Here is a 13025-nt window from a genome sequence, read left to right on the forward strand (position 1 = left end):
TACGTGAAGTGAAGAAACCTTGGAGCCAGTCATCATATGGCTGGATTAAATTATGGTTTAATTCTTGAAAATGTACAAGGGAATACATTGTATTAGCCAAGTACAGCTGAATTAAAAGGCCTCTCATCCCTGTAGAGGCCTAAGAAAAATGATTACAACTGGTAAAGTACGAAAAGAGGAAATCTTGCAATTGAAAACTCTTTAGGTTTATAGCAAGTTGAAGGTTTCATCTGTGCCTCAAGTTTTTAGCCAAACATTGCATGCACACATATTGTCCCTCAACATGTGCAATGCCAAAACCCGTGGACCACTGCTTTGCTTTAAAGTAGCTTAGGCCTACCATTCAGTTGTGGACCAGGTATTACACCATATGTCAATGCTAGTATGATATAAAAAGGAGCGTTTTCCTCAGCGACTATAGGAAAGAATCGTAAGCTCAACACTTAGTAGCTAGTCTAGGTTTCCATTAAGAAGACTGACATGTTGGTTAGTAATCAAGTATCCTCCTCGTTTGTCCACTGAAAACTAGGCTAAGATAACAACAGTTGCATGCAATATGGACTACAAGGTCTACATTCAGATTTTCGCTACTATCTTATTTAGACAAAATATCAGCTATGACCAATGACCATACACAACGCCAACCTAATTGCCGACCCACATTTTGGCAGGTGACCAAAATGATCTGCTTTCCCCATCAACAGCAGGGGCGTGGCTAAGGTTAGATGGATGCCAAAAAAAAAAAAAAAAACGACTGGACTGAACGAAAAGTTTGCAGTAGTATAGTAGCAGCTAAGTACTCTTACAACCTATTTGGAAAAGGTGGCATCGTAAGTGTTACTGTTTTTTTTTAAAAAGAAAAGTCATTTGAAGTAAACCTACCTAAGTTAAGTTGACACATACGCAATAAACCCTTGCTAGTTTAGTTTATGGCTAGCTAGACAGCGTCTTTAGCTTCTTAGCACACTTTTCCCAAAACAGTGTCGGACAAATGTAGCATATGCATTTTTTAAATGGTATTATTGTTACACTAAATTGCTAGTTTAATGTGCATATGTATATACTTGACCCAAATGCTGTGGTTGTCATGCTATTTTAGAAATGTTGCTCTGGTCAGCTTCAATGACCACCTGTTTGCTAACATTACAGCTAGTGGTGTGGTGAAAAAGTACTACTGCTAGATGAAGATCATTGCACGAAATAAACTTGAACTTTACACTTTTATATGTGATTTTATTCCCCCCTCACAATTTGATGGTTACGTGGAGGAGGATAAGAATACAATTAGGAAATCATGGTTAAGTAAGCTGATTATCCTGATTCAGGGAGGGAGACGAGTTGGGACCACATGTTGATCAAGATCATATCAAATGAGTTTAACAGACTTCAAAATGGATTATCCTAGTGGTTCATTAATATTACCCTGGTTCATTCATTGTGCCAAGAATATATGTCAACCTAAAGCAAGGTGACAGCAGTATAATAAGAAAGATAATGTATTTCTTCCCAAGTGTACATCCCCTTCTCAATGGATTGTCTATAACTTGCTGTTTCTCCCTGTCTTTTGTTAGTCACTTGACATGATGAGCAGCAAAGGTGGTGATCCTGTTGTAGAAATTGGGCACCTCAGCCCCATCCGTTACCCAGATGAGGGCTATAAATCCTTCACACATGATTTCTCCCAAACCCCAATAATGTCCACCCCCCTCAAGGGCCAGAGGCAGTCGACGTCTGATCTGTCAGTCGCTCTGGACGACTCTGGCCTCAGCAGGGGTGATGGCCTGTGGGAGAGCACCCTGCTGGAAGTGCAGGTATTGTGTGTGTGTGTGTGTGTGTGTGTGTGTAACAACTCTATGCAAAAAGCAGGATCCAAAAATTGTTACATTTTGCCTCAGTCTTGGGCTTCCCTTAGGTCAGTGTTTTTCAACCTTTTTTGTGCCACGGCACACTTTTGATACTTAAAATGTCCCACAGCACACTAACATCCTGTGTGAAGAAAAAATAAACATGCCATAGCCTAAAATTTCAAATAATACACAGATATGGCCTTATTAAGGCTTCTCTGCAAAACCCGCTCAATAAAACAAGCGCCATCTGTTTCATTTGTAGGTGACTATATCTAATTTAATTGTTGTTATGAACTGGATATGTGATGATTCTGTGAATACTGGATATGGGGCCCCCGTTGTACAATGCCGGCATACCACAAATAGTGCAATCATACAATCAATGAGAGCATGTGGTTTGCATCAAATTCTTTGATGCAACAGTTGCTTTTCTGGACCAGTGTGTGACATTTGGGTAATTTTCTGCGGCACACCTGATGATCTCTCACGGCACACTAGTGTGCCCAGGCACAGTGGTTGAAAAACACTGCCTTAGGTCCATCTAGGGCTGGGTGATAAATCGATTAATTCGAATTTGACCTCAAATTTGAGAAATTTTTTTCTCTAACTTCCACCACCGACGCGCTCCCCTTGAGCACCCGTAGCAGAGTCCTGCACGGGTCCAATTTTTAAAATCCGCACCCACCCTTACCAGTCATGTTTAAAACCGCATCCGACCCGTTTTCCGACACCAGAGCTACTGTAGTTAAAATCCGTATCCGACCCCACCCGCATTAAATAAAACTGACACCCGACCCGTACCCGAGTTAAAAACAGTCTGCCACCCGAGTTAAACAGACAAGTTTAAGGAACTAATTTTTACACAACCATTAACACTGCAGATCCAACTTCAGATGAAGTTGACAGGCCTATCCTACATGATGAAAAGTAGCCTAGGCTACCACAATACAACACTCGAGTGATAACATTTTGCCACTCTTCAAGCAGATGCGGCTACCAGGCTATCGCCACGCAAATGCCTAATTTAGGATTCAAACACCGCCTTGCACACACATCACTAAACTTATTAACAGCAGTAGTAGGCTAGCCTACATTAAATGAAGGAATGGTTCGGTCATAGCCTACACCGGATTATGCATTAGCCTATGAAAATGTATGGAAATAGGCATAGGACGTGTGACACTATCCCGTTTATTTGAGTGCAAGATTGAATGGGAAAAAATGTGGCCTACCTTTTCACACACATAGGAGAAATCTCGCTCGCTTGCAGGGATGTCAATAGATCTCACAATCTAAGCAATATTGGAAAATAATCGAGCATGATCTCTCCACCATGACAACATGTCAAAAGAGTCATCTTTAGATGTTCCTTAATCAATGTAAGCAGCCACTTTGTTCTGAAAGGCTGCAGGCAGATCCCGCGCATGTGATTTTTTAAAGTGAAAGTATAGGCGCCTAGAGAGTTTTGGGAAGGCACGTATGAAACATGCATTTCAAATGCTTTTATCAACTTGAATTGCAGGCATATTATTTAGGATGTGTTACTATGTAGAAAATATTGTTTCGTATGCACGTGATGTTTTATGAAAGGCCAATTCCGATTTAGACCCGTCCCTCCCCCGTGTCTGACCCGACCCGCACCCGCATCCGACACAGTAGATTTAGCAGTTGGTAACTAAATGTCCAAAGTTGAATGAAATCATGGAGTTCTACTCTATGGGGCACACACACAGGCTATGTAAGGTGCCAATCCTAGCAGTTTTAAGTCTGAGTCAGTTTTTGTTACAGTCTTTACATTTTGACATATCAAACACATTTGTCTTTTAGTCTTGTCTCAAGCAAATAATGGTGTGGCCAGTTTCTAAAAAAAACCCATAATGAGCTCTCTCCAGCACCAAACCGGAAGGAGCAACGTGGTTACAACCGCAGCCTAGCCTATATGATGATTTTGTTTATTTAGTTTCTTAGAAATTATCAGTATTCCATGTGACGGAACAACTCAACCTGCCTGAAAATACTACTTCGAATCTAAACACTTCACCCGCACATGCTACATGATCTAATTTGATGCCTACATAACAGGTTGGGGATGTCACACTGTAACAATTGTAACACACAGATGTAACAATGCTGCAGAAGCACGAAAATTTGAGGCCCTATGGTAGGCTATATGGGTCGTTTACAATCTTTGTTGAGTTCCTGTTGATATCTGGTGCATGATGGGGAAATAATTTAAAGGAATCTAGTTCATAGAAACTAGTGGGAGGGTATGATCGCCTACTGTGGACTTTCAAAAATGTTTTCAGTCTTCTGATATATGGGTATCATACTTGCCTTTTTTCTTGTTGCACTTTCATCCCAAGGGGATATCTATATCAAATCAAAACGGGGAAAACAAAATAAAGTCTAAACCTGTTTTGAACAATTTCTTTTGTATTTAGTATGTCATTTGAAGTTTGTTTTTAAATAGGTAAAAATAAGTCCATCTTTGCCACAGCATCAACTTTCAGTGACTTGAGATTGTGATATGTGTTGAGACTATATAGCTCTTTGTGTGCATTAAAGGGGAACTTGGCAACTATTTCAATGTAATAAACCCGTTTAGAAATCATTTGAATGGTTAAATGACCTGTTCCGGTGAAAATGGTGACTTTTCCCGCTGCCCCTAGCCTCCCCAGGCGGAAAACCAACCTTGCAACATTGAGACTACCGTCCCGAAACGATAAGTGAGAAACAAGAAACTAGTTTTAAATCGTGTTTCTTACCTTGTAACATCCACATTGTCTGCCAAACTTATGCTAACCGTTTTGCTAGCTTGTAAACAAATCCATGTGCTTTATCTTACCGTTGTCCACAGTTTGAAATGGCATAATGCACAATTTCTCCAGCAGAGGGGGAAATCCTGCCAAGTTTCCCTTTAAAGGGTCACAGAAAATAGGAATTTGGCTACATTGCAGACATGCGTTCATGTAAATCCCACATACATTTGTGTTCAGGTAAAATCCAAGGTGGTGCTGCCAGGGTCTGGAGGTGTGAAGGCTCCATCTCCAGCTGCGCCAGTGGCTTCCCACACCTTCAAAGCAGGTCGTCGAGTGACCCCACCGTCAAACAAGAGGTGCAGAGAGAGAAAGAGCATTCAGATCATGAGTTCAAATGAACCCCAAATCGCTGTGCCAACTGTGTGTGTGTGATTGTCTTTCAGGCCACGGGTGTTTGACCGGCCGGAGGAGTGGCAGCATCAGAAAGATGTATATGTTGAGTCGGTCAGCCGGCATATGAGGGAGAACCCTAAAGGAGGTATACAGAATGTGTTTACAGTATGTGTTTTGGCTATAGAGTTTAAAATCATGCAGTTCAGAGTTGGGAAGTCTGTCTAATTTTGAGACAGATGGATGATGTTTTGATGTTGATGTTGTAATCACCAAACCATGCCTGAACTGCACACACAGGGTTTAATCCAGCTGTTTATTCTGGCAGGTGCCTTCAATGAGCTCCTGGATCTCATGAACACGGTAGCAAATGAACAGCACCCATGGCAGCACCCATCAGACCTTACCACCCGGTAAACACCTCTTTGTTTCTTTCTGATGGGCATCAACCTCAGTTGTATTTTGAAACCAGTGGACCAGCCTCTAGCCAATCAGCTTTGACCAGAAGAATCCTTCAGTACTACGCAGACGCTGCTCTTGTTACTGGAAGTCTCCACTTGAGAGCAGACCACAGAGTTCAAACACAGCAGTAAATAATGCTGGTCTTGCATGCTCGTGTACAGTCACCTACTGCGTCTATACCCTTACCCCTAACGTTAATGTAGTGCATCTCGCATACATGTCGTGTTCACTTTTGAGGATGTGCACACTGACGCACCAAATGGACGCACGTGTGGCAGCCATGATGTGTAAGCAAGTATGCCCCTGGCCTTAGCATGCTGATTGGTCCTCCCTAGAAAGTTACAGACTAATGTCCAGCGACACAAAACTAGCCAGGCTAGCTTAAATTGTATTTATTGTACAAATTGATTTTAAACACTAAATTTAATCTGTTTGAAAACGTTTATCAATTAGAGATCTCTGAGTAGATGTAATGTGCTGGCAGTCAAAAACTCGACAATCTCATAAGTAGTCACCCATTGAGAGGATATTGTACTCACTGACGCACCACAATAAATGAAATCATACATGCACGATTATGAGTATATCTGTAAAAGAATACACGCACACACGGCACGATTACTGTATGAGTATATCTGTAAAAGGATACACACACAAACACACAAAGGGGACACACTCCGTTGTCTAGAGCAGTGGTTCTTAACTGGTCTGGCTTTGGGACCCACAATTTCCCATGTTCATAAAGTTGCGACCCATATACAGCAGGGAAAATAATTTTTTTTCAGTAAGTATACTTCCAGTGAGGCTATTTGCATGAAATTTTCACCAGACATTAGTATTAACTTAGGGACATTTTTTTATATAAAAAAATGTCCCTAAGTAGAGTTATGAGTAAAAAAGCGGAATGCCACAGGAAAAAAAGTATTGAACACGACTACTGAAATTTCAATATTTGTGGAAAACCCTTTATTTGTAATGAGAGCTTCAAGGCATTTCCTCTATGACGAAACTAATCAGTCGCAGTATTCAGGTGTGATTTTGGCCCATTCTTTTAAATAGATAGTTTTTTAATATTGAAGATTCCAGGGGTCCCTCTTGTAAATCCTGATCTTTAGGTAACTTCCAAAACTGTTCAATTGGATTTAAGTCAGGGCCTGAATTTCCTTTCTCTGAAACCAATTGAGAGTTTCCTTTGATGAATGCTTTGGATCATTGTCCTGCTGGAAGGTCTAGCCATGTCTCATCCTCATTGTTCTGGTGAATGGCAAGATTCTCCCAGAAAAAATGGCTCCATTCATCATTTCTTCAACTGTATGAAGTCTGCCAGTACCATGAGATGAAAAACAGCCCCACACCGTGATGCCTCCACCTCCAAACTTCACTGTTGGTAGGGTATTTTTAGGGTGATGCACAGTGCCATTTCTCCTCCAAATATGGTGTGTAGTATGACGTAGTCATGTGGGGTGAGCGTGCATAGAGGCCATGGCGGTGGAGTGCATTACCTATGATTTTCTCTGTAACAATTGAACCTGCTGCCTCCAAGTCTTTCTGGAGTGGTCCTTGGCTCTTAGGCTACACTGACTATCCTTCTGACTTCCTGGTCAGAAATCTTGTGAGGAGATCCTGTGCATGGCTGATTGATGATGCTAAATACACTGAAATAGCAGAGGAGGCAGCTAAGCGAGGTTGGAGTGCACGATTAAGGCCTATTGAAATCGGTGCACGTGGGTTTGTGGCCAGATCTGCTATTGGCTTACTGTCTGAATTGGGCATTGGTGGTCGAAGTCTAAGGCAGGTGGTTAGTAACATGTCTTAGCAGCAGAACGGGCAAGCGAATGGTTGTGGGTAAGGAGAAATTACCCTTCCTGGGGCGCAAGCTAAGGTAAGCTAACTGGCTCATTTGTTTTGTGTTTGTGATGGACTGTGCCTAGGTTGATGGTACTTGGCTAAGGTTTTTTATGGTTTATGGTTCAGTCCGCATCAACGGGACGGACCAACCTAGCCAACTTAGACCATGCCTAGGTTGGTTAAGGGTATTTGGATGTTTGTTGTGGTAATATGGTGGCAGCATGGGGCGTAAGCTAACTGGCTAATTTGTTTTGTGTTTGTGATGGGGCCTAAGCTAACTGGCTAAGCTAACTGGCTAATTTGTTTTGTGTTTGTGATGGGCTGTGCCTAGGTTGATGGTTGGTTGGCCAGGGTTTTTTATGGCGATGGTTCAGTCCACATCAACGGGACGGACCAACTTAGCCAACCTTGACCAAGCCTGGGCTGGTTAAGAGTATTTTGGGTACTGGATATTTCAATGTGGTAATATGGTGGCAGCATGAAGGGGAGTGTCTCCAGGACGCTGGTTTCACTGTTAAGCCTTCATGAGGTGTCGTGGGCCTAACTTAACGAAACATCGGTGAATGAGGGTGCCCACTTGATAACCCCAATGACATGCCGCATACTATATACTGCTGTTGGATGGGCCATTTGTATTGTGCTTGTGACCATTTGTTGGCGGATTTGTGGGTAGTGTGCTTTTTAAAGTTAAACTTGAGCAGGGACTTCTGAATGTGTTTTTACCTTGGATTTTGGCACAAGGGATTTTAACATCTAATCCTGTGTATTAATGTAAAAAAGTGATGTTCCTTCCACTTGCAGATAATGGCTCCAATACTGCTGATTCTGAAGTTTTGAAATGCATCTGTAAACAGTTCCATTGATATATTTTGCAACAATAATGTTGCAAAGGTCTTGGAAGAGCTCTTTCCTTTTCCCATCATGACATGTTTCTTGTGTGACAACTTGGTAACGAAAAACCTTTTTATAGCTCATCAATATGTACTAACCCAGCACATTAATTTGTACAGATAGGAGGGATAATTACTCTCTAACTATGTATAGATTCCATCTCGTTCCTTGCCATTCCTTGCCTTTGTGTACTGTTTTTTTCTTAGTGTGTTCAACACTTTTTCCCTGTGCCATAACTCTACTTAGGGACATTAATGTTTGGATTTTTTAATATGTGTGGATTACCTAAGTTAATACTAATGTCTGTAGAAAATGTTATGCGAATAGCCTCTCTGGAAGTATACTGAAAAAAATGTTGACGTGTTCAATACTTATTTTCTCCGCTGTATATATTTTAGCGTTCAAGCCAACGGATATGGTGAGACACACAAAGTGCCTGTACACTTGTTTGGAACATAGCTATATTTTAGATAATGATAATAATAGGAGAATATAGCCTACCAACGCATCATTTAAATCCCAGACTGAAATTACCAATGCCATTTTCTAAATAATAAATCGCCTATTGACTAGGGCTGGGAAAATTCAACCAAAATCCAAAATCACCAGAACTCTCCTCCCCCTCAAAATCGACCACTACATTAGTACAGTGTTTACAAATTAACATGCACTGTCCAGAAGTGGGACCAAGTCACTGTTTGGCAAGTCACAAGTAAGTCCCAAGTCTTAGCAGTCAAGTCCAAGTCAAGTCCCAAGTAAAGACCGAGAAGGGCAAGTCGAGTCCCAAGTCCCAATCTTTTTCAAGTCCTGAACAAGTCATAAGGTACTCTTCACTTAATAATGCCATTATTAGACTATCAATAATAATTTCAACACATCAATCTAATCTACAGTATTTTTTTTATAAATACAGATTAAAATATGTTCAATGGTTCTGTCTTGAAATCTTTTACGATATATGCACGTGAATACCTGTGAAATATACGCATGAGCATACCTGAGTAATCTGTACGAAATGGATAGCTACAAGACACTCAGCACAGCAGCAAATATATATTGTTTTTCCAAATTGCGGCGTCCACTGTAAGGATGAGTAATAATTTGACTGATTGCATTTCACTGTGCTAGGCCACAGATTTGCAAACAATTTATTACGCTGTCTGCCAGTGGCAACTCATAAGGGAAGCCAAGGTCATGGTTAATGATTACAATAAATGGTGACGAGAAGAATCGTCACATAGGCTACATTAGTAAATTGCTGCAGTTAAATATTTTACATTTTTATTAGGGCTGTCAAACGATTAAAAAAAATAACTTATTAATCTCATATTTTGAAATGAATTAATCTAGATTAATTGCGATTAAAAAGTACATTTTCTCCCTAAAGACTAAGCTTCTTACAGTATATGGCATATTAAATACAGCATAAATCACAAAATTACTGAGTAACCACAAAGGTAAAAATAAAACACTTCTGTATTATTTAAATGATAATAATGACAAAGTAATTTTGTTTTAAAGTATTAATTTCTTAAATACTATACATGTGGTGCTGTTTAATTCATTTGTAAATGGTGCACTGTCACTTTAAGCCCATTGTGTGCCACTGGCCACACGTTCTCCTAATGATCTTTTTTTTACCAGCTCCATTCAAATATAGCTATGGCTAGTCCACAAACTCTAATATTGTTTGTGCCACATGTATAGCACAGTATTAACAATGATAAGCATAATATTAAGTTGGCACAAACAGCTTTCATTCCTTTGGAAATAAAAGCATGTAATGACATGATGCTTGTTAGACATTTTCTGTTTGCAATTAAAAGTGAATTATGAGCCTGGTAGCCAGTATCCACCTAGCTACGTGGAATGCGTTTAAATCGGCATAAGATCATGTGCTTCATGTAAACTAATTATTGAAGACTTCAAGACTCCAAGTTCCATTACACAAGTGGTGATGGTCAACACATTGAGTGCTGTTTTTAACAGTTACTTGCCAGTTTAAGACGGCTGGTGAGTGCTAGGATCAGTAAGACCTTTATTGCATTACAGAGCAGAAGTGGGGCTTTCCACTTGTCTGTACGATGAAGTACGAAAACTTTAAAATATCATGACATTAAATCAAATTGCATCATATTTACAGTCTATACTTCTCTGCGTTCACCTGCGCACCAATTACTCTCGTTTGAATTACTCGCGAACCCGTGATCGCATAGATATGGCACGCATATCAGATGAAAGAGGGCACACAGGGCTATCCATTGGTACCATGTTTATCGATCCTTCTAATAATAACGTCATGTACACAAACCAACGCTGCACACCCATTACTCTCGTTTGAAATACTCGCGGACCCGTGATCGGATAGATATGCCACGCATGTCGGATGAAAGAAGTGACGCAGAGCTATCATTTGATGAAGTGACAGCAAAATAATAACTTCATATAGCTGGACTTACCCCACGTTTTTGTCTGTTCTTGTGGCAAAGCATGTTTATAATCCAACGGTATCGTGTGTTTCTCTATGGCAAAGCATGCTCATAATCCGGTTTTGAGATCCTAGCAAATTCCTGCATAGCATCCAATTCAAGGCTCACATTGCATCCCAATTTGTTCAACAAAGAAACACCTTGTTTGCCTTTACTTTGTTCATGGCAATGGAGTAAAAAGTTGAGAATCATGAGTACATACACCATAGGCACGCAGGCTAACACGCAACCTCAGGTCAAGTCAGGTCAGTTCGTGTCACAGATATGGAGCGCAGAAAGGTCATTTTTCATCACTAAATAAAAAATGGCATTTATTTCCGTAAATCACACACCACATATTTCTATAAATTGCTCAGCCCCAGAGTATCCCTCCAACATGGCAATTATATTGTCCGATTCAGGACACTGCCCTACACACGCATGAAATGCATGTAGAGCTATGAGCTTGCTGTGGTGAGATACATGTCGAAATATAATAATTTTTATAATACGCTTTTTATATTTGAATTCTTTAAAAATCAAAATAAAATCAATGCTAGTACTAATACATGAAATCAGATAGCCTAGACTCTGCTGAAAAAAACAATATATAATATGTGTGTGTGGCACTTACAATGACCAGAATAAATCCTTATGAATAAAGGTTGGTGTTTGGCATCACATTTGTGAAGTCAACTCCTGATGTCACCTTTCAAAGTACTCAACAGGTTTAACTTTGACAGGGGTGCCTTGTTTCCATGTGGCATTTTAGTTTTGATGGTTTGATTCTCTCATGTGCCAGCAATTCACTGCACATCACTGTTCTATTTTGTCTTCAATTTAAGTAAAGTATCCTAGCCTACTTCAAATATTCAGGGTTGCAGCCTACTTGCATTTACCGCTAAAATTATGTCTAACATGACCGGTCACATTGTGTATGTCCATGGTAATGACTGACATTGGCTACGAATAAAGTCTGTTCAAATAAAGGTCCAATTTTAGATCTGATAAGGTAGAATTATACATTTATTTATTTATTTATTTATTTTAATCACAAGCTCAACGACCCACCAGTTAAGAAACCCTGTTCTAGAGCTCTTAAGCCTAAAGTATGGTCCCGTGTCTGCGTCCAGCGCCTTGCGCCGCACTGGTGGCTGCGTGGCGACGAATTGCGTCATTTTTACAGCATGCGTCACATCTTTGAGTCGACCGAAATTTAAGACCGCGCGTCAAAGTGACGCGTAGACTGCGCATGTGTGAAACGGAACTGCTGTAAACACTCCCCTCCAGTAGGTGGACCACATAGAAGAACAACACTTAAACGTTGAAGAAGAAGAACATAGAAGAACAACAGAAGAACAACACTTAAACGTCTTCCCCCACTCATGTGGCTTTTGTTTTTTCTTTCACCTTCAGGAACTATCAACCCGGAAATGTGGGCAAGAGTCTGTTTACATTGGATGAATGGACCCACAAAAACGGAGGGTCGTATAAGCGCTTTGCGCGGTCGTGAATTTTGTATATATTGTACATATATTTGTATATATTGTTCTATTTGTTCTATTTTTTGTGTGGTTTTTGTGATGTTTCAGACATGTAAACACTTGTGTGTTGTGTTTTTCTTACTGTTTTAATAAGAATAATTATTCAGCCATGAATTGATTGAGTCCTTTTTTATGGAATATTTTTTTCATGTTTTACTTTTGGAAATCCCATTGAATGTTGGACATAACCAGGTTGTGGAGGCTGCCAGAAGCTAAGTAACCAATACACAGCTCATTGACAAGTGAGGCCACATTTATGCATTTCATGTATTCCCCATAATAGTCTGGTAGGCCTTATGAACAAAACCTCATGCAGTCTAATCACCAGTTCAAAAGTTACCAAAATAATATTGCAGGCTTACTTTACTACTGCTTGAAGGATGATAGATGGTGAAGTGTCACTCATTATTCACTGTATGCATTAGGTTAATCATCTGGATCTGACGTCGGCAAACCAATTTCCAGAGATAATCGTGGACATGGCCATCATCTATCCATGTCACAGAAGTGAAAGCAAACAAGAAATTTGGCCAGTGTGTTCAAATAATTTACAGCAATAGATGAAAACATGTTAATAGAGGCCTCAAGCAGCATTCAGAATAAATGTAGCTCTTCCTGCCTAGACTGTCATTGCCAGGGATGAGCGAAAAGGTAGGCTGCACTGTCCACAGTATAGATGCAACAAAATCTTCAGATATTGTCAGATATTAGATGATAGGTTTTTATGCTACTCAGTTTATAGCCTGGAACCAGTGAGCACCACTCACTGAAGTCTTTGGGATTCTAAAAAAATATTTAAAATATTTATGCAAGGTT

The 13025-nt window shown here is 40.2% G+C and overlaps 1 protein-coding gene across 1 annotated transcript; it reads left to right on the forward strand.

The window, feature by feature from the left end:
• The first annotated feature begins 732 nt into the window (after positions 1 to 732).
• LOC125284535 (S100P-binding protein-like) lies at positions 733 to 12309 on the forward strand. Its single transcript, XM_048228514.1, has 6 exons — positions 733 to 830; positions 1572 to 1811; positions 4844 to 4962; positions 5050 to 5144; positions 5325 to 5409; positions 12082 to 12309. The coding sequence occupies exons 2-6, from the start codon at positions 1581 to 1583 to the stop codon at positions 12176 to 12178; spliced, it is 627 nt and encodes a 208-aa protein (XP_048084471.1). The 5' UTR covers positions 733 to 830; positions 1572 to 1580; the 3' UTR covers positions 12179 to 12309.
• Positions 12310 to 13025: the final 716 nt, after the last annotated feature.

Source organism: Alosa alosa, chromosome 19 (genome assembly GCF_017589495.1).
Source record: "Alosa alosa isolate M-15738 ecotype Scorff River chromosome 19, AALO_Geno_1.1, whole genome shotgun sequence".
Classification (NCBI taxonomy): domain Eukaryota; kingdom Metazoa; phylum Chordata; class Actinopteri; order Clupeiformes; family Clupeidae; genus Alosa; species Alosa alosa.

Bases quoted from the DNA above. Each gene is read 5' to 3' on its own strand.
- LOC125284535 (XM_048228514.1), top strand. From the start codon at position 1,581: ATGATGAGCAGCAAAGGTGGTGATCCTGTTGTAGAAATTGGGCACCTC. The intron at 5,145-5,324 runs GTATACAGAATG...TTATTCTGGCAG, and splicing joins GAGGGAGAACCCTAAAGGAG to GTGCCTTCAATGAGCTCCTG. The intron at 5,410-12,081 runs GTAAACACCTCT...TTTCACCTTCAG, and splicing joins CCATCAGACCTTACCACCCG to GAACTATCAACCCGGAAATG.